The 22,557-nt window shown below is 45.9% G+C and overlaps 1 protein-coding gene and 1 long non-coding RNA gene across 3 annotated transcripts in view; both read right to left on the reverse strand.

Annotated features, from left to right (window-relative positions):
• CEP89 (centrosomal protein 89) overlaps positions 1-22,557 on the reverse strand; it is a 74,975-nt gene that overhangs the window by 40,089 nt on the left and 12,329 nt on the right. For both annotated transcript variants that reach the window (XM_008514055.2, XM_008514056.2), the window contains exons 5-8: positions 15,038-15,140; positions 3,472-3,500; positions 2,788-2,830; positions 332-550 (exon numbers count right to left, since the gene is read on the reverse strand). In XM_008514055.2, coding sequence (XP_008512277.1) covers positions 332-550; positions 2,788-2,830; positions 3,472-3,500; positions 15,038-15,140 — 394 coding nt within the window. The remainder of the gene's footprint in view (positions 1-331; positions 551-2,787; positions 2,831-3,471; positions 3,501-15,037; positions 15,141-22,557) is intronic.
• LOC139073446 (uncharacterized) lies at positions 18,668-20,110 on the reverse strand. The gene is made up of 2 exons (XR_011522193.1): positions 19,296-20,110; positions 18,668-19,017 (listed from the first exon to the last, which is right to left on the reverse strand). It is a non-coding gene; the product is annotated as an uncharacterized lncRNA (long non-coding RNA).

Raw genomic sequence — 22,557 nt, forward strand, 5'->3', positions numbered from 1 at the left:
ATCAAATTAGCAAAGAAAATATAATCCTCATCATTGCTAAGTATGTGGTGAAAGAGGCACTTTTATTTGCTGCTCAAAGGGGATAAAAACTATATTAAATATACGCAAGTTGTTTTGCCAGGCATTGAGTTCCGGAATAAGTATTGGAATTTCTTTAGCATAACGATAATAATAATATAGCAAATGAAATCAAATTTCAGCAAGTTTAAGGATATTAATGAAAGAACGTTAAATATTATAACATATCAACAACACTAATATCAACAAATATTGCAACATAAAATACGAACTCTCAAAATCGCTAAGGAAGCGAGCGAAGCCTGTTGCTCACCTTCCTGCGAGCACGCCGCCTCAGCCTCTCTCAGCGCCCCATCGTCCCTCTCCATCCTCTTCAGTTTCAACTGCAGCTCTTTCAGCGCTTGTTTGATTATACTAAGTTCAAGAGCAAGGGTTTGATTTGTATTGTTTAGATGCAAATTTTCTTCTTTTAATTCCTCGAACTTTTCTTTGTTTATTTCTATACGTCTTTGACGCATTCTACCAGTTACATCTGAAAAGGCACAGGGAAAAAGTTTTAAAATACCAATTGATATTTAAAATCTTACAACAAAATTATACAAGACTTTATTTGAAAAACCACATGAGCAACTACTTCCTGTCAGACCTGATGCCATGTTCTTCGGTCCCTGGAAAGAGAGTGAGCGGTCTGATGAGACTAAAGGGGGCGACAGGAAGGGAAGCGACGGACGGGAAGGGCCCCACGTGTCATCACACGCAGGGTGAAGTGCTATCCTGCAGGCCACCAGGAGCCAGAAAGGCTTCTGGGAAGAGGTGTAAAAATGCAGAGGCTCTGCTAACAGACACAGTCCTCAGGGCACCAGTAAAGAACAGGAACTGGAGAGAGGCCCAGCCGCGAGGCAGGGAGGCCATCCCGAAGGCTCCGAGGGGCAGTCCTGGAGTGGGCACAGAGAGGAAGGGACATTCAGGGGCTAAAACCTGACGGCTCAATGGCTGACTGGGTGTGGGCAGTGAGGGAGGAGCAAATCAAGGACGAGCCCCGAGATCTGTGGTTTGGAAGACACTGAGTCAGACAGAAAACACAAGCGGAGTTGGGGAAGGTAAGCTCAGTTTAGGACACAGGACAAAGTTCTGACGGCGGCCTCAGCTGGAGAGATGAGGAGCCACCAGCATGTGGGCAGTCCCTGAAGGCACCAGGGAGAGGAGCAAAGCAGAGGCCACAAAGGATTTTAAGAAGAAACAGGAAGAAAGGTTGCAGAAAAACAGCGCGCAGTGTTCCACGGGGAGACGTGCTCAGAGAGGTCAAAGGAGATGAGCCCAATGTGGGCTCCTGGCCAGCGCACGCCTCCAAACGGGGGTGGAAGCAGAAGCAGAGGTCTGTGGGCGACACGTGCCAAGGGCTGGCGGCTCTAGACAGTGGAGTCGATATGCCCCAGGGGGAGGCGAGGCTAGGGAGGGGACTAGGGGCTCAGATAGTCTCCCCTGACCCCTGACACACACGTCCTATCACTAGAACATGAAAGGAAGGCTAAGACGGGCGTACTCCACAGCTACACCGAAACAAGAGAGGAGCCACGAGGGTCCCAGGAAGGAACAGTGGAGATCAGATTGAAGAAGGAAGCTGCAGCCTCAAATATGTCAGGCGAGGGCAGCCACAAATGGTGGGAGCGCTTCCAGAGATATGCCTTGTCCTGGCAGGCGGGGGGGACATGAAGTGGTCTAGGCAGGACTGAAGAGGTGTCCACTCAGAACACCAGATGAGAGCAGCAAGGGCTGAGCCCCCTGGGGCCAGGCTGGCGCCAGCAGAGAAGCGACCCCTTTGCCAGGGGACAAACAGGCCCTGAGGTCAGGGAGGCAGGGCAGGCCCAGGGAGCTGGAGAAACCCAGGAGGAAGAGGGGTCCCCAAAGCCCCTGGCCACACACCCTGCCTGTCCCTGCCAGTCCCTGGAGCCAGGCTGTATTCTGGCAGCCTGACTGGTTTCCCCTCCGAGCAGTAAGCTCCTGCAGGAAGCAGCTACAGCGTCCCCAGGAAGACCCACGGCAGCTCTCAAGGACCAGGGGGGCCCCCACCGAGAGCCATCAAGCATCTGAGCTGAGAAGCACCAGAGTCAAAGAATAGGGGGGAGAGGGGCTCCTGCAAAAACTACAAGACCTTGGAATGAATATAGTTAAGATGCTCGGAGAGACGCTTGGCAATACTTCAGAGAAATCATGGAGATGAACATTACGATTAATAACGTAGGTTCGAAGGATGGGCTGAGTAGCAGAACACACACAAGGACGAATGGGCCTGAGGGCAGAAGGTGGAGCCCTCGCCATCTCCCACAGTCCAGCACCAGAACACTGAGACACAATGGGTGAACACGAAGTCAGTCCCACAGGGGGACAGACGGGACCCACTCTGGGAGCTACGAAGCTGCCCGAACTGTGGAGGAGAGAGTACCCCAGAACGCATCTCTGGCCCTCACACTGGGCCCCCAGCGCCTCAGCAGAGCCCTCACGTGCACAGGCCCACCTCCTCCAGCCCACCCACGGGGATCTGAGCACACCCAGGGGACACAGCCGCCACCCAGCGTCTGAGCGTCTCAACCTCTCTCTTGAGGCAAAGGTGGAGGCCCGACAACGGCTGCCTCTTCCCAGGACCAGGAATGGGACAGAGACAATGGCCTTCGCAGGAAACAAAGTGACCTTTATTTTAGATGAGATTGTTCTGGGTATTTTATAAAACTATAAGCTTCTCAATCATAATGAAAGTCAAAAGGCGAATACCTGGGGAGGGTGGAGGCTTTTCACATAATGGTGGCTTTTCATCCTAGGGAAGAAAAAGCGAGACGAGTGAACGAAGATCTTAGCATCTTCTAGAGTGGACTGGCACAGCAGCCAGGCCTGTCTTCCCGCCTTCCCCCCTGAGTTCACATGCAGGTCCCATGAGTGACAGGCCCTCAGGACACATGCAAAAGCCTGCAACATGGCTGCAGGTGCTGCACAGAGACACAGAGGGCCTTTTCTCCTTGGGATCTGCAAAGAGACCCCACAGACTACAGAGAAGCGTGTCTGCATGAAAAGAATAGAAGATCTTGCTTCTCAACCCAAAACTGAGAGGAAAGGGAAGGCTTGGAACTTTGTTAATTTTTCCATTACACATCAGTCTGATACTAAGTTTCTAATTTCTGCTGTAAAAGTAGATAAGGTTATAAATTAACTCTGCTGACAAATGTTTAATTTCTAAATTCCCATGACATCGCACAATCAAAAACTTAAGTGAGAACTATTTCCATGCTTGCAAATTGGAAAATATGAGCTCTTCACGTTTCTAAAGTATTCAGAGAGAAACATTCAGTGGGAAAGAACTCTTAAGGGAAGTTTTTTCTTCACAAATCACAAAAGCTATTTAAAAATCATGGTGGAAATTCTATTTATTGAGAAAAGCAGTTTTTAAAAAATTAATCTTACCTTTAAATTCAGAAGAGAATGTTTACCATCTGATTAAAAAGAAGAGAGAGAGAAAGCTTTTAAAGCAGATAAAGACATGTGACAATTCAGAAGAGTGCAATCATAGGAACTCACCCTCTACAGATGGGCTAAACAAAGTCTGGGGCGGGGACACCTTCGCGAGGTCACGGGGCTGCAAGTTGGTCCCGAGCAAGGCAGGGAGCCTGACTCCACTGCTCACCCCTCTCCACCCTGTGGATTCCTGAGCCCCTCAGGCGCTCGCAGGATTGCAGAACCAAGGCCAGCCTGCTCTTGACTCTGAACCCTCCCAGCTCTCCCCCACCCACACGCTCCCTCCATGCGTTCCACCTGCCACTCCCCAGAAGCGCTAGGGCTGACTCCCCTCTGCCCACCCCGCCTGGAAGGAGCATCCGACCTGGTCAGGAAAGTAGCTGTTCCTTGAAGCAAAATGCCTCAGTGAGACAGATGAAAACAAACTTTGCCCCGTTATTCCTTTCCAATTTGCGAACCCACACGTGCAATTGGGGGGTTCCATAAAGAGGGTGAGCCTCTGCCCCATCCGCCCGCAGCCCTTGTGGGAGTGAAAAGCTGAAAATCTGGGCTGCTTTTAACTTTCCACAATTAAGGTGCAGAGCAGAAATAACTGGCTGAAAATAAACCAGAAAGAAACGCGCAAAAAACAGCAAAAAAAAAAAACCCTACAGAAGTCACAAAAACAGAAAAAAATTCTTAAAGATACGAACAAGATTGTAAATCTACTTCTTGGTTCATTACAATTACCAACACTTGAACAACTAATCAGTGAAGAGCTTATTTTTGATCAAGAAGTCATCTCGAGTCACTATTTTTAACCAGACTGCTCTGATCGAGCGTCCTGGGCCAGCCTGGACAAGGTGCTGATGAAATCCCAGCCGCCCTTCCGTGTCCAGCCTGACAGGCCTCTCTGCCGCCTTCTCCAACGGGCAGACAGCGCTGACCGCTAGCTCTCCAGGCCTTCCAGCCGCCTCCACCGCCGCCTCAGCACCCAGGCTGGCTCACCCCCTGCGCTCCTGCCCCGCCGCTGAGCGCGAGCGGAAGGGCCTACGCTCGTCATCTCTGGCGCACAGTAGGTGCTGAATATGCTTCCGAGGAGCAAATGTTTAAACTGACGCAAAAAGAAAGGGTTTGTATTTTCAGCAGCTCTTTCACGATCGTCCTGACTTGGAAGCTTACAGTGCTACATGGGACCCGCTGCCTTCACGTTTAGTGGGATCTCCTAGGTCTCCCGCAAATTCCTCACAACACAAAGCTGGGCGGGCAGGGGACTAAATGGAGAAGAACGGCAAGGTGCCCACAGCTGCAGAAGGTGGGGGATGGGTGCCTGCGAGCTCATTTTACTATTCTCTCTACTTTTGTACGTTTCCAAATTATCCTAATAAAAAGTTTTTAAGGTGGCGGCGTAGGCGGACTCTGAACTCACCTGCCCCCATGGACACAACAAATTTACAACTGCTCTGGGAACAACTACCCCTGAGAGAGAACTGGAAACTGGATAAAAAGAACCCTCACAACAAGGGACAGCGCAAACTGAGGCAGAGGAGGCAGAAATTCCTTTCTGGAGAAAAAAACTACACTCTGGCTGCACTGCTTCTCGGCCGGGAGCCATCCTGAGGTGTGACACTTCTCCTGGAGGAGGGGGACCTCGGTGGGAGAGCTGAGCCACAATAAGCAGCTTCTGAATTCAGCACAACTGACAGGAGTACATAATGCCTGGCTTTGCTAGCTGATAAACCAACGGGGCATACACCCGGAAAAGCTGCCGAACCTAAGAGAAAGAAAAGCCTGCTCTCGGGGAGCCGTGATGGCCTAGTGGCTGAAGTTCCATACGCTCTGCTTGGGCAGCCTGGCTTTGCTTCCCAGGCATGGACCCACACCACTCATCTGTCAGTGGCCATGCTGTGGCAGCACCTCACATAAAAAAGGAGGCAGACTGGCAACAGATGCTAGTGCAGGGCGAATCTTCCTCAGCAAAAAAATGCCTGCTCTTAAAGGGCCCATGTGCAAATTCGCCCATTCTGAAAATTCACACAAAATCACCAGAAAGAAAGATGCATAGGCCTTCAGTGAAAGAGACTCACTCAATAGGCTCTGGGCACATGTCAGAGAGGCAGGAGGTAGCTGGGACCACCTCCCCAGGGACTGAGACACTGGTGGCAGCCATTATTGTGACCTACTTCAGCCATGTGACACAGGCGCTGGCAGATGCCATTGGATTTCTTCCCCTGGCCTGTTAGTGCACAGGTTTTCCTACCCACTAGAGCATCCATTTAATCCAGTTCAGCCAGGGCAGGCAGCCTGCCCTAAGGACTGGCCCTGCCCTCCAGCAAGCCCATGGGGAACTTGTGGGCCCAGACAGGCAGGGTGTGTGGGGCCTCTGCAGTGGGGCAAGTGGATCTGCCTCAATGGAGCAGAGCATGTGTGAAGGATGGGCCTGCATGGGCAGGGTTGTGGGACCTCTGAAGCAGGGCGAGTGGGTCTGCCTTGGTGGCGTGGGAGATGCACATGGGGCAGCATTGCTTTGGGAGGGGGTGAGGGGCAGGCCCACAGGCGGTGGGCTTGTCAGCTGCAGCAGACTTGCCACTGGTCTTCTCAGACAGCCACATGGGGGATCAGCCCCACCTTCCAACACCTGAAACAACTGAGTGCCACCATGCCTGGGGCCAGTCCACCCAGCTGCACTACTGAGGGAGCCAACAGCAGCCTTGTGAGCTTGAGCCTACCAACCAGCCACACTGGGGCTTCCTCACTTAACAACAAAACAGCAGCAGCTGTGTGCTAGTACACCTTGTAGCCAGCTGTGCTGGGGCTCCCCCCGCCCAATAAAGTAACGTGATTATAGCAGCTGCTTGCAGCTGAGCCTTACAACATGCTGGCCTGGGGGCCAGCCTAGCCTACCTGTGCGCCTGCAGCAAGAGCAACCCCGCCACAACAGAAGGACACACGTAACGCACTCGGGGTCACTCCTGGAACATTTGGAACTGGTAACAAGAGGGAAGCACACTGCCAGGCCTCATAAGGCATCTCTTACATAAGGCCACCTCTCCAAGATCAGGAGACATAGCTGACCTACCTGATACACAGATACAAACACACAGAAAGAGGCAAAATGAGGAGATAAAGGAATATGTTCCAAATAAGGCAACAGGACAAATCCTCAGAAAAAGAACTAAACAGAACAGCGATAAACAATCTACCTGATAAAGAGGACAAACTAACAGTCATACAGATGCTCACGGATCTTGGGAGAAGAACGGATGAACTCAGTGAGAACTTCAACAAAGAAGTGGAAAATATAAAAAAGGACCAATCAGAACTGAAGAATACAATAACTGAAATGAAAAATTCACTAGGGGGATTCAAAAGCAGAGCAGATGACACAGAAGAACGGATCAGCAAGCTGGATGAAAGACTAGAGGAAATCACCCAACTGAACAGAAAAGACAAAAAAGAATTCAAAAGAATGAGAACAGTCTAAGGGACTTCAGAGATAACATTAAGCTCACTAACATCCATATTATAGGTGACCCTGAAGGAGAAGAGAGAGACAAAGGGGCAGGAAACCTCTTAGAAGAAATAACAGCTGAAAACTTTCCTAACCTAAGGAAGGAAACAGACATCCCGGTACAGGAAGCACAGAGAGCACCAAACAAGATGAACCCAAAGAAGCCCACACCAAGACACATTATAATTAAAATGTCAAGAATGAAAAAAAAAGAGAGAATCCTAAAAGCCACAAGAGAAAGGCAACAAGATACATACAAAGAAAACCCCATAACACTATCAGCAGACTTTTCAGCTGAAATCCTACAGGCTAGAAGGGAGTGGCACAATATATTTAAAGTGCTGAAAGGAAAAAACCTACAGCCAAGAATACTCTACCCTGCAAGGATATCATTCAGATTGGAAGGAGAGATAAAGAGCTTCCCAGACAAGCAAAAACGAAAGGAGTTTATCACCAAGAAACCAGTTTTACAAGAAATGCTGAAGGGACTTATTTAAGTGGGAAAGAGAAGACTCCAAATGGGAATAAGAAAATTGTCAAAGAAAATAAAATCACTGGTAAAGGCAAATATACAGTAAAGGCAGCAGGTTGACCACCTATGAAATTAATATGAAGGTCAAAGGACAAAAGTACTAAAAGTATCTATTTCCATGATAAGATGCTAAAGGATATACACACACACAAAAGAGGTTAAATATGATGTAAAAAACATAAAATGTGAGGGGAAAGGAGTAAGAGGTCAAACTCAAGAGACCACCAACTTAATATAGAGCTACATACATAGGTTACTGTGTATGAACCTCATGGTAATATAAACCAGAAGCCTATAATAAATACACAAGAAAATTAAGAGAAAGGAACCCAAACATAATACTAAAGAAAGCCATCAAATCACAAAGGAAGGGAGCAAGAGAAGCAGAAAGGAACAGAGAAGAACTACTAAAACACACAGAAAAAAAGTAACAAAATGGCAGTAAGCACATTCTTACCAATAGCTACTTTAAATGTCAATGGACTATATGTCAATCAAAAGACACAGGGTGGCTGACTGGATTAAAAAACAAGATCCACATATATGCTACATAGCAGAGATACTCTTCAGACCTAACGATACATACAAACTGAAAGTGAAGGGATGGAAAAAGATACTCCATATAAATGGCAATGAAAAGAAAGCTAGGGTAGCAATATTCATATCAGACAAAATAGACTTTAAAAGAAAAACCATAACAAGAGACAAAGAAGGGCACTACATAAAGATAAAGCGAACGATCCAACAAGAGGATATAAGATTTGTTAATATCTATGCACCCAACATGGGAGCACCTAAGTATATAAAGCAATCATTAACAGACATAAAAGGAGAAATAGTAACAAAATGACAGTAGGGGACTTTAGCACTCCCTTTACATCAATGGATAGATCATCCAAACAGAATCAATACGGAAACATTGGCCTCAAATGACACATTAGCCCAGACGGACTTAGTAGATATATACAGTATCTTCCATCCAAAAACCACAGAATACACGTTCTTCTTGAATGCACATGGAACGTTCTCCAGGATAGATCACAAATTAGGCTGCAAAACAAGTCTAAATAAATTTAAGAAGATTGAAACAATACCAAACATCTTTTCTGACCAGAACAGTATGAAAGTAGAAATCAACTACAAGAAGGAAACTGAAAAAGCCAAAAATCTGTGGAGAATAAACAAGATGCTACTGAACAACTATTGGGTCAATGAAGAAATCAAAGGAGAAATCAAAAAATACCTGGAGACAAATGAAAATGAAAAAATGACATGCCAAAATCTATGGGATACAGCAAAAGCAATACTAAGAGGGAAGTTTATAGCAATACAGGCCTACCTTAAGAAACAAGAGGGCGCCGGCCAGGTAGTGCAGCAGTTAAGTGTGCACGTTGCACTCTGGCAGCCCGGGGTTCACCGGTTCAGATCCTGGGTGCTGACATGGCACTGCTCAGCAGGCCATGCTGTGGTAGGCATCCCACATATAAAGTGGAGGAAGATGGGCATGGATGTGAGCTCAGGGCCAGTTTTCCTCAGCAAAAAGAGGAGGATTGGCAGCAGTTAGTTCAGGGCTAATCTTCCTCAAAAATAAATAAATAGATAAAATCTCTTAAAAAAAAAAAAGAAACAAGAAAAATCTCAGATAATGAATCTAACAGTGCACCTAAAGGAGGTGTAAAAAGAACAAAGCCCCAAATTCAGTAGAAGGAAGGAAATAATAAAAATCAGAGCGGAAATAAATGAAAGAGACTAAAAAAAAAGGGAAAAAAATCAATGAAACTAAGAGCTGGTTCTTTGAAAAGATAAACAAAACTGAGAAACCTTTAGTTAGACTCACCAAGAAAAAAACAGAGAAAACTCAAATAAAATCAGAAATGAAAGAGGAGAAATTACAACGGTCACCTCAGAAATACTAAGGATTATAAGAGAATACTATTTCTGAAAAGCTATATGCCAACAAATCAGATAATCAGAAGAAATGGATAAATTCTTAGAATCATACAACCTCCCAAAACCGAATCAAGAAGAAATAGAGAATTTGAATAGACCAATCACCAGTAAGGAGATTAAAACTGCAATAAAAAACCTCCCCCAAAATAAAATCCCAGGACCAGATGGCTTCCCCAGTGAATCCTACCAAACATTCAAAGAATATTTAATACCTATCCTTCTCAAACTTTTCCAAAAAACTGAAGAAGAGGGGAAGCTTCTTAGCTTATTCTACAAGGCCAATATTACCCTGATATCAAAACCAGACAAAGACAACACAAAAAAAGGAAATTACAGGCCAATATCACTGATGAACATCAATGCAAAAGTCCTCAACATAATACTAGCAAATTGAACACAACAGTACGTTAAAAAGATCACACACTATGATCAAGTGGGATTTATTCCAGGGATGCATGGATGGTTCAGCATCTGCAAATCAATCAATGTGATACACCACACTTACAAGATGAAGACTAAAAATCACATGATCCTCTCAATAGATGCAGAGAAAGCATTCAACAAGATAAAACATCCGTTTATGATAAAAACTCTGCATAAAATGGGTACAGAAGGAAAGCACCTCAACATAATAAAGGCCATATATGACAAACCCACAGCTAATATCATACTCAACAGTGAAAAACTGAAAGCTCTCCCTTTAAGAACAGGAACCAGACAAGGTTCACCACTCTTATTTAACATAGTATTGGAAATCCTAGCCAAAGCAATTAGGCAAGAAAAAGAAATAAAAGGGGTCCAAATTGGAAAGGAAGAAGTAAAATTGTCACTATTTGCAGATAAGATGATTTTATATATAGAAAGCTCTCAAGAATCCAACAAAAAACTATTAAAAATAATAAATACAGTAAAGTTGCAGGATACATAATCAAATACAAAAATCAGTTGCATTTCTATACAATAACAATGAACTAGCAGAAGGAGAAATTAAGAATACAATCCTACTTACAATCACAACAAAAAGAATAAAATACCTAAGAACAAATTTAACCAAAGAGATGAAAGACATGTACGCTGAAAACTATAAAACACTGTTGAAAGAAACTGAAGACAACACAAAGAAATGGAAAGATATTCTGTGCTTGTGGATTGGAAAAACTAACATTGTTAAAATGTCCACACTTCCTAAACCAATCTGCAGATTCAATGCAATCTCTATGAAAGTCCCAATGACATTTTTCACAGAAACAGAACACAGAATCCTAAAAGTTATTTGGAACAACAAAAGACCCCAAATAGCCAAAACAATCCTAAGAAAAAGAACAAAGCTGGAGGTATCACACTCCCTGGCTTCAAATTATACTACAAAGCTACAGTAACCAAAACAGCATGGTATTGGCACAAACACACAGACACATACAGATAAATGGAACAGAATCAAGAGCTCAGAAATAAACCCACACATCTATCTACAGCTAATCTTCAAGGAAGGAGCCAAGAACATACAATGGAGAAAGGAACGTCTCTTCAGTAAATGATGCTGGGAAAACTGGACAGCCACACGCAAAAGAATGAAAGTAGACCATTATCTTATACCATACACAAAATTAACTAAAAATGGATTAAAGACTTGAAGGTAAGACCTAAAACCATAAAACTTCTAGAAGAAAACAAAGGCAGTACACTCTTCAACATCGGTCTTAGCAGCATCTTTTCAAATACCATGTCTCACCAGGAAAGGGACACAAAAGAAAAAATAAACAAATGGAACTACATTAAACTAAAAAGCTACTCTATAGCAAAGGAAACTATCGATAAAACGAAAAGAGAACCTAACAATTGGGAGAAGATATTTGCAAACCAAATATCTGATAGGGGGTTAATATCTAAAATATATAAAGAACTCATACATCTCAACAACAACAACAAAACAACTCAAATAAAAGATGGGCAAAAATATCTGAACAGGCACTTTTCCAGAGAAGATGTACAGATGGCCAACAGGCACGTGGAGGAAAATATGTTCAACATCACTAATTATTAGGGAAATGCAAATCAAAACCACAATCAGATATCACCTCACACCCATCAGAATGGCTTTAATTAACAAGGGAAGAAACAACAAGTGTTGGAGAAGATGTGGAGAGAAGGGAACCCTCATACACTGCTGGTGGGAGTACAAACTGGTGCAGCCACTATGGAAAACAGTATGGAGATTCCTCAGAAAATTAAGAATAGAACTACCATATGATCCAGCTATTCCATTGCTGGGTATTTATCCAAAGAACATGAAAACAATGCGTAAAGATACACGCACCCCTGTGTTCATTGCAGCATTATTCACAATAGCCAAGACTTGGAAGCAACCTAGATGCCCATCGAGGGATGAATGGATGAAGAAGATGTGGTATATATATATAATAGAATACTGCTCAGCCATAAAAAGATGAAATCTTGCCATTTGCAACAAGATGGATGGACCTTGAGGGTATTATGCTAAGCGAAATAAGTCAGACGGAGAAAGCCAAATACCATATGATCTCACTCATAAATAGAAGAGAAAAACAGCAACAACAAACAGGCACACAGAGACAGAGATTGGATTGGTGGTTACCAAAGGGGAAGGGGCAGGGAGGAGGGCGAAAAAGGTGACTAAGCGCCTGTGTGTGGTGACGGACGGCAATAAGTCTCTGGGTGGTGAACATGATGTAGTCCACACAGAAACTGAAATATAATGATGTGTACCCGAAATTTACATAATGTTATAAACCAATGTTACCTCAATAAAAAACAAATGAATAGAAAAAGTTTTCAAAGGGCACTTCACCTATTTTCCTGAAGAAAATAATGATCTCGATTTTATCTTAGTCATCAACTTTCCAGAAAAAGAACATGATGATTAAACTCAGAATTTCTATCACACCAAGTTCACTCTGACATTCAATGGATACACAGTCACTTGGCTCTCCGCATGTATTTTATTTCCTGTTTTCTCACTTATCATTTCCCAAAAAGATTTCCAGAGTCCTCACCCTCCTCATTTCTACAATCCACACAGGCGGGTGGTCTAAACTACTAAAATAAGAACACAGGTCTCCCCTAGCAGACACACTACTGCTTTCAAGATGCCATGCTAGGAACTATCCCAATCTTTATAGAAAGAAAATTCACACTACATGAACACATTCTCCTGTCAAAAATTCTACTAATACAGATAAATCAAAACTGCCCCATGACCACAACCCTCTGAACTACTCCCCTCCCAAGAGGTAACCACGGTTATATTGCTTTCAGATCTATCTGAACATACAAAAACTTAAACATACACACAACCCCACGTCCCATGCCCTTTCACATGTCCATATATAACAGATGTTAGATGGTGGGGAGGGAGAAAAGCATGTACAAAGGGCCAGGGGCAGGATGGAACATCAAGCAGTTGAGGACATAAAAGAACACCAGAGTGGCTGAGCAGGTGCAGGCCCGGCAGGTCTTGCGGACTGTGGGAAACCACTGAAGCGATCTAAGTAAAAAGCGTGTGAGGTGCATGGGGCAGGCGGGGACACTACCAGATTAGTGTTTTGAAAAGACTGCTCTGGCTGCTACCATGTTGCCAAAACACAGTGGGCACTCCATATGTGTACAGGTATCTTCTGGCTGAATGAATGAGTGAACAGAATCAGAGAGCAGGCAGCTGGTTACAGGAAGTCGTGAGCTGGGAGAAGAAACCGGGGCATAACAGTATAAATGGCACTGGAAACAGGCGGCAGGTGTGACTGCTTAGGAGAGTAGGGAGAAGGGCCTAGACTGGGCCTTGGGGAACCCCAACATTTCATGGGCAGGTAGAGGAAGATGACCTGCAAAGGTGAAGGGGCCCCAGAGGAGGGAGGAACCGGGGAGAGCAAGATGTCAGAGGCCAGGGGAGAGGTGATGGTAAGACAGCAGGAGCAACCCCCGTGTGGAGCGCCCCCGGCAGTCAGACAGGCTGAGCCAGCACACCACCCGTTGCAAGCAGGCACCGGTTGCAGGACAGCGCAGGCAGAGCCCGCCTGGACTGGGTGGAGGAGACACTGGCAGGCAAGAGGAGGGAGAGGGCGTGCAGAGATCTCTGTTTTGACAAATTTAGCTGCAGAAGGGAGAGAGCACGCCGTGGGAGGGCACGATCAGCCCTCTCCTGGGGCTGGCAGCACGTCCCCACGGGCGGCTGCTCCCGGTGGTCAGCTGGAGGGGGCATTTTCCCCTGAGTTCCGCTAGCACAACACTCCACTGACTTCTCCACCGGCCCGTGGGCCCCGCTGCACCCTCCCCATCCATCGGCTGCCTCTCACCCAGGGTGAGCCGCCAAACGCGTTTCTCTCTACCCTCAGTAGGCAACCCTGTTATACTTCATAATTCTCTACAGTCAACTCCCCCTGTTCCAATCGCCATGCGCTTGCTGTCTCCTGACTGCATTCTGACTGACACGACGTATCAGGGCACAGGCCACACAGACATTAGAAAACGGGCGAAGGGAGCTATTCAGGATGCATCATAAGATTCAAAAAGGAAGGTAACAAAATAATGTGTATTTTATATACACACAAATTCTAAATTGTTAAAATTAATTATCTATGGGAGTACAAGTATGTGTATTTAACTTTATATATTTCTGCATTTCAGGTTTGTTTTTTTTTTTACAGTGAGAAAGTATTAGTTCTATAATTAAAAGAGAGACACTTTTCACATGAATCAAATAGTCGCACAGATGTCCCCACAAGGACAGAAGAGGCCATCTGACCAGTTGGTGTCTTCCAGCCCAGACATGAGCAGGCAGCATTCTGTTTCCATCAGTCACCCTGTGAACTGGTTTAGAGAGTCTCCTGGAGCCCAGCCAACTCTGAGGGTCCTGATGAAGCAGCTGTCGGTGCCCACTGGGTGCCAGGCTCTCTTTCTCTATTCTCAAACATCAGCCACCTCTTAGGAAACGGGAAACTGTTCCCTACCTTAGCTATAACATGCTGACTCCTCTCACCGTGCCAAACAAAACAAGCAAAGAGAGCTGGAGATGCACAGTTACAGAGCTGGACCATAAACACGTGCATGCACTCAGTCATCTGACAAAGCTTCAGTGACGGTGCACGGCGGGCCAGGCCCTGCTCCCCACACTGGAGACAGCGCGGGGAACAAGACAGACACCTCCCCGGTTCATTCCGTGGAAACCACTGTGTGCCGGCCCCGTCCAGCCCCAGGCACCGGGGAACAGCAGGGGGTGGGGGTAGGGTGTCTACAGCCCCGAAGCCTAGCCATCGTCCTGCTCCCCACGTGTGCTCTCACGGCTGATGACTGACAGAACGGACTCCACAGTGACTACCTCAAACTTTACAGACAACCAACCACCCAGGCAATTGACTGTGGAATAGCTTACCTCCAGTGAAAACAAAACTCAGGAATATTCCTACTTATAATCACAGAACCAGAGTATGGAGACGCAATGGCTATATGTTCCCCCAAAATGCCCAATATTTATCGCCACAAAATGCTCTTATACTAAAATTTTTTTTTACCTTTTTCTTGTGTATGCTGAGGTGTAAGAGGTGAGCCTGGAAACCCATCTTGCTCAGAAATATTTTCCTCATCTTCACTGTTCACCCCATGTGACAACGGAACCTTTTCACAAAAGACAAAGGAAGAAATGTGATAAATGCTATCTGTATCAAATTTCCTCCTAACACACTAAAATGTCTATTCCATACCTTCTCCAATGCCACCTCCCTCTCCAAGACACAAAAGGACCACACCCGACAGGGCTGGATGAAACCTCGGGTCCCTCTGCCTGGTGATAGAGGCAATGCCACCCAAATTATGCATAGACCATCAAGAACTTCACATCCCACCCATGTGACATGGGGGGCTTTCCCTCCTCATGCCTGCCAGGGACCGACACAGGAAAAGGGGCTGCCTCCAGCCTGCTCTGCATAGCGCCCAGTACTCCCTACCCTGGTACTGATGCTGTGTTATTCATCTCTGCGTGGGACGAGAGCTGCCGCCCACCCCGTGAGAACCCTCATCCAGGCAGCTATCGGATGGAGGGCCGTTGTGTTCGCCGGCTGTGTGAATCCACTGAAAATGTCGTTTCCTGATGGAACGGAGCCCTCCCTTCCACTGTCTGTGAGCGTCTCCTATGTAGGCATCATGAATGGTGGCAGGGCTGCAGAGCTGTCCCTTACAGACCTGTGGCCCAGGAAACAGACCGTCCCCTGAGGAGCAGGAGACAGGCCCACTGGCAGGGCTCTGGGAGGCTAGGACAGAGGCTGGCCAAGGGGAAGAGCGTGAAGCAGGTCTCTTACGAAAAGCTACGCCTGGCACTCCCTGGGCTGGCTTCCCTCCTGCTATCCGGATTCCTCAGTAACATCTTGCTCATGTGATTAGCTAGGCTTGGCCGTGCGGTGCTGCAGGCAATGCAAGAGCCATCCCCAAGGCTGGCAGGGAGGCGGCAGCAGTGACCGGCAAGATGCTCACGGGAAGGGGCCTTTCAGAGCCAAGAGCTAACTAAGGCTGTGGAACCCACCAGGCTCTGGGTACAGGGCTCCAAGGGGACCCAGCTCAGACGTGGGAGACATTCTACTCATCATTTGAAAAGGAAAAAAGAAATGACTTAGTTTTCATCTCCTAGGAACCAAGTGCCTTGTTCTCCCTACTCTTAAGCCATTAAAATACTATTATGAAGGAAATGTGAAAATGCAAGGAGGACTCAGACATCATTATAAAGATGCCCCATTATGAAAAATCGTTTGAGGGGGATGGCCCCGTGGCTGACTAAGTTCCCATGTTCCACTTCAGCGGCCTGGGGTTCTCTGGTTCAGATCCTCGGCGCGGACCTACACACCGCTCATCAAGCCATGCTGTGGTGTCATCCCACACAGAAGAACCAGAATGACTCACAACTAGGATATACAGCTATGTACTGGGGCTTTGGGGAAGGTAAAAAAGAGGAAGATTGGCAACAGATGTTCGCTCAGGGCCAATCTTCCTTGCCAAAAAGAAGCATACCGAAAAAAATTGGTAGTAACTATGTCTGCTAAGGCTGTTCATACACATGCCCTATGATTTTACATACACCACTCCCCAGATATACCCACTAGAAATATATACATAAATCTATGGATACACCTATGTATATATACACACAGATATAGACACATACATACACAAATGTTCACAGCAGCACCATCCCTAAGAGCCCCAAACCAGAAACAACCCGATATCAACCATCAGTGAAGTGAATAAATAATTGGATGGTATAGTTGTACAACAGGATATTACACAGCAATGAGAACGAAGTAACTACTGCTGTGCACACCGAAGACTCCGGAAAACTCCAAAGAACACGTCTTGTGTGATTAAACTCACAGAGTTTGCAGAATAGACAAACCTGATCCAAGGTTATCTTCTAAGACCTCATCTGGAGTCAGGGCAGCGGTTAACTCTGGGCGAAGCAGTGACCTCACCTCACTCACAGAGGGGGACCTCTGGGTCCTAGCAATGATCTTGTCCTTTTTGTAAGTCTAGGTGGTGGCTACTTTGTAAAAATCCCCTGAGCTGTACATTTATGGTTTGTGTACCTTTTGTGCATATTTAATACAGTGATGAATAAGCCTAAAGAATTTGTGACAATATTCTAAAAACACTTTAATTTAAAACAAACACTTTTTAAACTGCCCAATACTTCTGATTGTGAAAATCACCTCGGTAACTAAGACAAAACTTGTCTGGGTCTTGAAGGCAGGGCAGGAAGCGGCAGGCCAGCCCGCCCCACACTGACATGGGGGCCGGGGGCATCACCTGTCCTAGGCGCCTTCACCTCGTCCTGGGTCACACATTACTCCGATTTTGAAGAATAAAACAGGGGCCAGCCTGGTGGCGCAGTGGTTAAGTTTGCACATTCCACTTCTGGGGCCTGGGGTTCACCGGTTTGGATCCCTGATGTGGACATGGCACGGCTTGGCAAGCCATGCTGTGGTAGACATCCCACAGATAAAGTAGAAGAAGATGGGCACGGATGTTAGCTCAGGGCCAGTCTTCCTCAGCAAAAAGAGGAGGATTGGCAGCAGTTAGCTCAGGGTTAATCTTCCTCAAAAAAAAAAAGAACAAAACATACAGGCCAGAATGTCTAGAGTAGTTATTAGAAAACAAAACAGTACAATTTGCAAATTAGTAGAGGAAAAGAAATAGAACTGAAAAAAAATCATCAATCCAAAAGAGGGGAAGAGAAAGAAAAGGGTAACAGGGCATATAGGAAAAATAAAGTAAGACGGCAAATTTAAATTCAGATAGATCCTCATACACATGAAATATAAAGGACAATTGGCCCAGGAAAAAGACAAAGGTGAAGTGTGTCACAGTCAGCTAACAAACACCGCAGGCTGCACGGAACTGTACACTTCGGGGGATGAACAGTGTGGTATTATTAGTAAGCTTGTTTTAAAAACCATACGCTGTTTATAAGACTCATCTAAACAAAGGATATAGAAATTTAATTTAAATTAATGGAAAACATTAGACCATGCAAATACCACACAAAAGAAAGATGGAGAATGTCTGACAACAGAGACATTAAGGCAAAACTCACTTTCAGAGATCAAGAGGCCCACACAGGACGGTCAACTTGCCAGGAGCATCTACAGGCACACCTCCTTTCATCGCACTTCACTTCATTGCACTTCTCAGACACTGCTTTTTTTTTCTCTCTTTTGAGGAAGATTAGCCCTGAGCTAACATCTGCTGCCAATCCTCCTCTTTTTGATGAGGAAGACTGGCCCTGAGCTAACATCTGTGCCCATCTTCCTCTACTTTATATGTGGGACGCCTACCACAGCATGGCGTGCCAAGCAGTGCCATGTCCACACTCAGGATCTGAACCGGCAAACCCCGGGCCACAGAAGAACGTGCAAACTTAACCACTGCGCCACTAGGTTGGACCCCTGGTTTTTTTACAAGACCCTCCACCAGCAAAAAGATTACCACCCGCTGAAGGCTCAGATGACGGTTAGCAGTTTTTAGCAATGAAGTATTCTTTTACTAAAGTATGTACATTGTTTTTTAGGCGTAATGCTATTGGACACTTAATAGACTAGAGTACAGTGTAAATATAACTTTCATATGCACTGGGAAACCAAAAGATTCCTGTGATTCACTTTACTGCAAAATTTGCTTTATTGCAGTGGTCTGGAACCGAACCCACAATATCTCAGAAGCAATTTAAAATTTGTATACACCTAAAAACGTAGTCAGATCCAAAAGAATGATGTGTTCCATGATTTCATGCACATAAAATTCAAAAACACGCAAAACGAATCTGTGATGCCAGAAGTCTTCTATGACTTGGAGATGAAAACAAGATGAAGACGAAATAGCAAGGGAGCCCCAGCATCCGCGTCCTCGCGACTGTGACAGTGAGGAGGGTGGGATCCAGCGGTGATTAACTCTAATGACGCACAGGGTCCAGCCCAGAACCTTTCCAGATGCTCTCCTTGTATCAGTGACACTAAATCAAGAACCCCACCCAAAACAAATTATACAGTCGCTACAGGTGGAGCAAGAAGGGGCCGGCTGGTTCCCTCTCGGGGTAAAGTCCAGACGAGAGCGTGGTAAGAATGTGCAGTGAGCCAAAGACTAACTCTGGAAGGGGCCGTTTTGATTTGGAAGGTAGAGGACTCGCTCAGGGCTGAGCTGGGACCTTTGTGGGTCAGCAGCCTACCGGACCACCCGTCTCCGCACACTAGGGTCAATAAACTAAGCGTTCGAGAATCCATGCTTCCTCACCTGCCGCGTGGAGACCCAGCACTGGGAGGTGGCAGAGCTCGCTCTCTCTTGGTGACTTCTGAAACCAGCTGGAGTGACAGCTTGGTGCCTTCCTTGCTATCCTGGCCTTCTACTGCAATCAGCAGGGGTCAACGTCACACAGGGGCGCTCGCGTTGGCAGAGCAATCAATAATCTACATGCACACAAACTCACAGTGGATATTTCTACGTGCGCATGGATGTTTCTCTGTAAATGCGACAGCAGGACTGCAGGAGTCAGCCTCCTCATAGCCAGTGCCCCCTTTCCACAGAGCTATGAGAAGCCTGACTTTGTTGGTGCAGATGGGCTCAGCTGGCAGGTATGAATGATGGGAATGCTCTTGCCCTCAGCCCCTACGGGGCAAAGGATGGGCCTGTGACCAACGAGCCTCCTGCTGGCAGGCTTCCAGGAGGAAATGTTCTCCCTAATAAACATAGAGCAGCGTGGCAAGAGGGACCCTGCCCCGCTTCTTCCTTTTTGCTTTGGGACCAGGACCTGCTGCCCCGACTCGTGACCACGAAGAGGAGGCAGAGGGAGCTGAGGCACCAGTCTTTGACGGGCAGCTGAAACAATTTTAGAATCTCCTACCTCTCGACTACGGTATGTAAGAGAGTGAAATGTCTATTATTTGAGCCTTATGTTTGTTTATTCCATTATTTGCAGCCAAAAAAAGCTACAGACAAACTGACGAGAGAGGCTTCTCCTGGAGAGAGCAGGACTGGAGCACGACGGCAGGCTTTCTGTTCTACATGCACTGTCAAAAGTTTTTATGAGAAATGTGTATTCGTGTTATTACCTGTGTAACAAAAAGAAACCTTAAAGAAATTAAAAATTAAAAACTGTGGCGAGAGAAAGGGGACATTCCTAATCCTTAACAGCAGCAGCAAAAGAATTCCCACTATTCCTTGGCCTCCGGAAGCTTCTAGAAAGAACTGGTTTACCCTTCCTTGAACGTTCCCAGTTTGTGTCTCCATCCAAGTCTACGCAGACACTCAAATTTCGGCTTGTTGGCAGTTGGTTGGATGAATAAATGAACAAATAGATGAATATATGGTATTTTATGACAAGATGCTCTCCAGATCCACAAACACAACAGCAAGAATGCACGACGGAAGAGCTTCAAAAACATCCTATTAGTGATTTCTGTTTGAAATGTAACAAGGCATTTAGACTAAACTCTCCTCCCTTAAAACCTACTGAAATCAATCAAAAGAATGGGAGGGGAAAAAAAAAAAAGAAAAAGAAAGCTTAGCCAATGGCCACAATTCCAAACTACAAACAGGAAAAAACAGCTACTAAATCTATGGAATTTGGAGCAGAGGGAGAACGCCAAGAGCTGCCAAACCCCCTAAGCCCTCAGGCAGGCAGATGCTCCCCAAATCCCAGAGTATCACAGTTACGAAGTCCACGGGGATCCCGACAGGCGCAAGGACAGCAAGGGTGTGACGGGCCTAGACGTACAGTCGTCCCATGGAGGAGACAGTAAAAGGAGACGCTCGTGGAGAGCCCGCCTTTATCGTCCAGAATGCAGCCTCTATAGTCACAAAAAAAACTACAGACTGATGTAAAGAACCCAAAGAAGAGAGACATGAGATCACGAAAGTGATAAGGCAACAAAGACGTGCACAGTAAATTGGCAGAATACAAAAAACAAAAGGGAAAACAAAACCGACAGGGAGGTGAGAGCTGCACTAGAAGCAAGAGAACACAGTGACAGCGTGCTGAGAGATGAGGAGGGCACACAGGAAATCACACGAAGTGACGCTGGAAAGAAAGAGAGGGACAAGTGATTCCAGAAAATATAACAGACACAGACACAAATAAAGGAGATCCAAGAAAAGCATCACTAGTGGTCCCAAAGGAAAACAGAACCAACAGACGGTAAAATTAGTCAAAGATCAGAGAAAATAGGGGAGGAAATAATCCCTGAAGATACAAAAGGGAGATGAAAATCTATGTCTGCAGAATTAAATTATAAACTAAATTTCACGAAAAAAAGGACAGAAATAATAAGCACCACGATTAATTCTGGCGACATTACTGAAGTTCAAAGGATAAAGAATGAACCTACAAAGAGTGTCAGGCGGAGTGACCTCAAAGGGGAGAAGAAAGCAGGCTGTTAACTCCTCCTCACCCCTTCACTGTCACTGTCGGCAGTCCTCTCGGAAGAGGTGAGGGCCCCGTCATATGGCCTCCCGCCATCCTGTACCCTTCCTTTGTAACATTTATCATAACTGTAATTGATTATCAATCGTGTGACTCTGGACTCTGTCTTAATCACACTGATTCTCCAACACCCAGCACAATGCCTGGTGCTCATTAGATGATCAATAAATTGACGTTGAATTATTCACCTACCCAAAGACAGTCTCCTCCCTAATACAGCCCTTTACAGGATGGAGAAACTGAGGCACAGAGAGGTTATCTGACTTACTGAGGTCATACATCTGGGAGGTAGAGAAGCTGGGACTTGAACTCAGGTCTCTGAATGCCCTTGGCACTGCTGTCCACTGGGCTCTAGCATCACCTGCACTGACCACCAATTCACACACCCCATCTCCCCTCAGCCTTACTCTCAGGTAGTGCCAACAAGAAAACTGCTGAAAACAAGCCTTGACTCCCATTTGTTAGGCCATTTCTGAGCTTCACAGGAAGGAACTTCACAGGAAGATGTTTGCCCAAACTGCCCTGAAACACAGAGAGGCACGAGGCACAGACTAGACTCAAATTGCCTGATTTGGCTTGTAGCCATAGGCAATGACTGCTTCACAGCTGGTGCCATCTAGCGATGAAAGAGCAGGTTTACATGCTCCACACACCCATTTTTGCAAAGATATATATTTTAATCACATAATAAATTTAAGAATACTTGGCCATTTGGTGTGTGTACCTGTGTGTGCAGGATCACACGAGATGGGGCTGAACTGTTCGCCAAAGCACTTGTTCCCTTCACCTTGCCGCCCGCAGCGTGTGCACAAGTCTCCACGTCTATGTACGTTCCACCTGACAGGAAAGCCCTTCCCTAAACACCCCAGGAACCAGAGGTGGTGTTTTAGTCACCCACTGAGAGGTCTCATCATAACCTGTGCCCATTTCAAAACAAAACTTTATGTCTAAGAAATATTCTTGATAGGCACGAGAACTGAAAATACAAATTTTAATTATAAACAGGGAAAATTGGTCGCCCTGGTCTGAACCCTGCCTCTGCCACCGGGTGTTTGGTTGGGTGACCTTGGACAAATC

Source organism: Equus przewalskii, chromosome 9 (genome assembly GCF_037783145.1).
Source record: "Equus przewalskii isolate Varuska chromosome 9, EquPr2, whole genome shotgun sequence".
NCBI classification, from domain to species: Eukaryota; Metazoa; Chordata; class Mammalia; order Perissodactyla; family Equidae; genus Equus; species Equus przewalskii.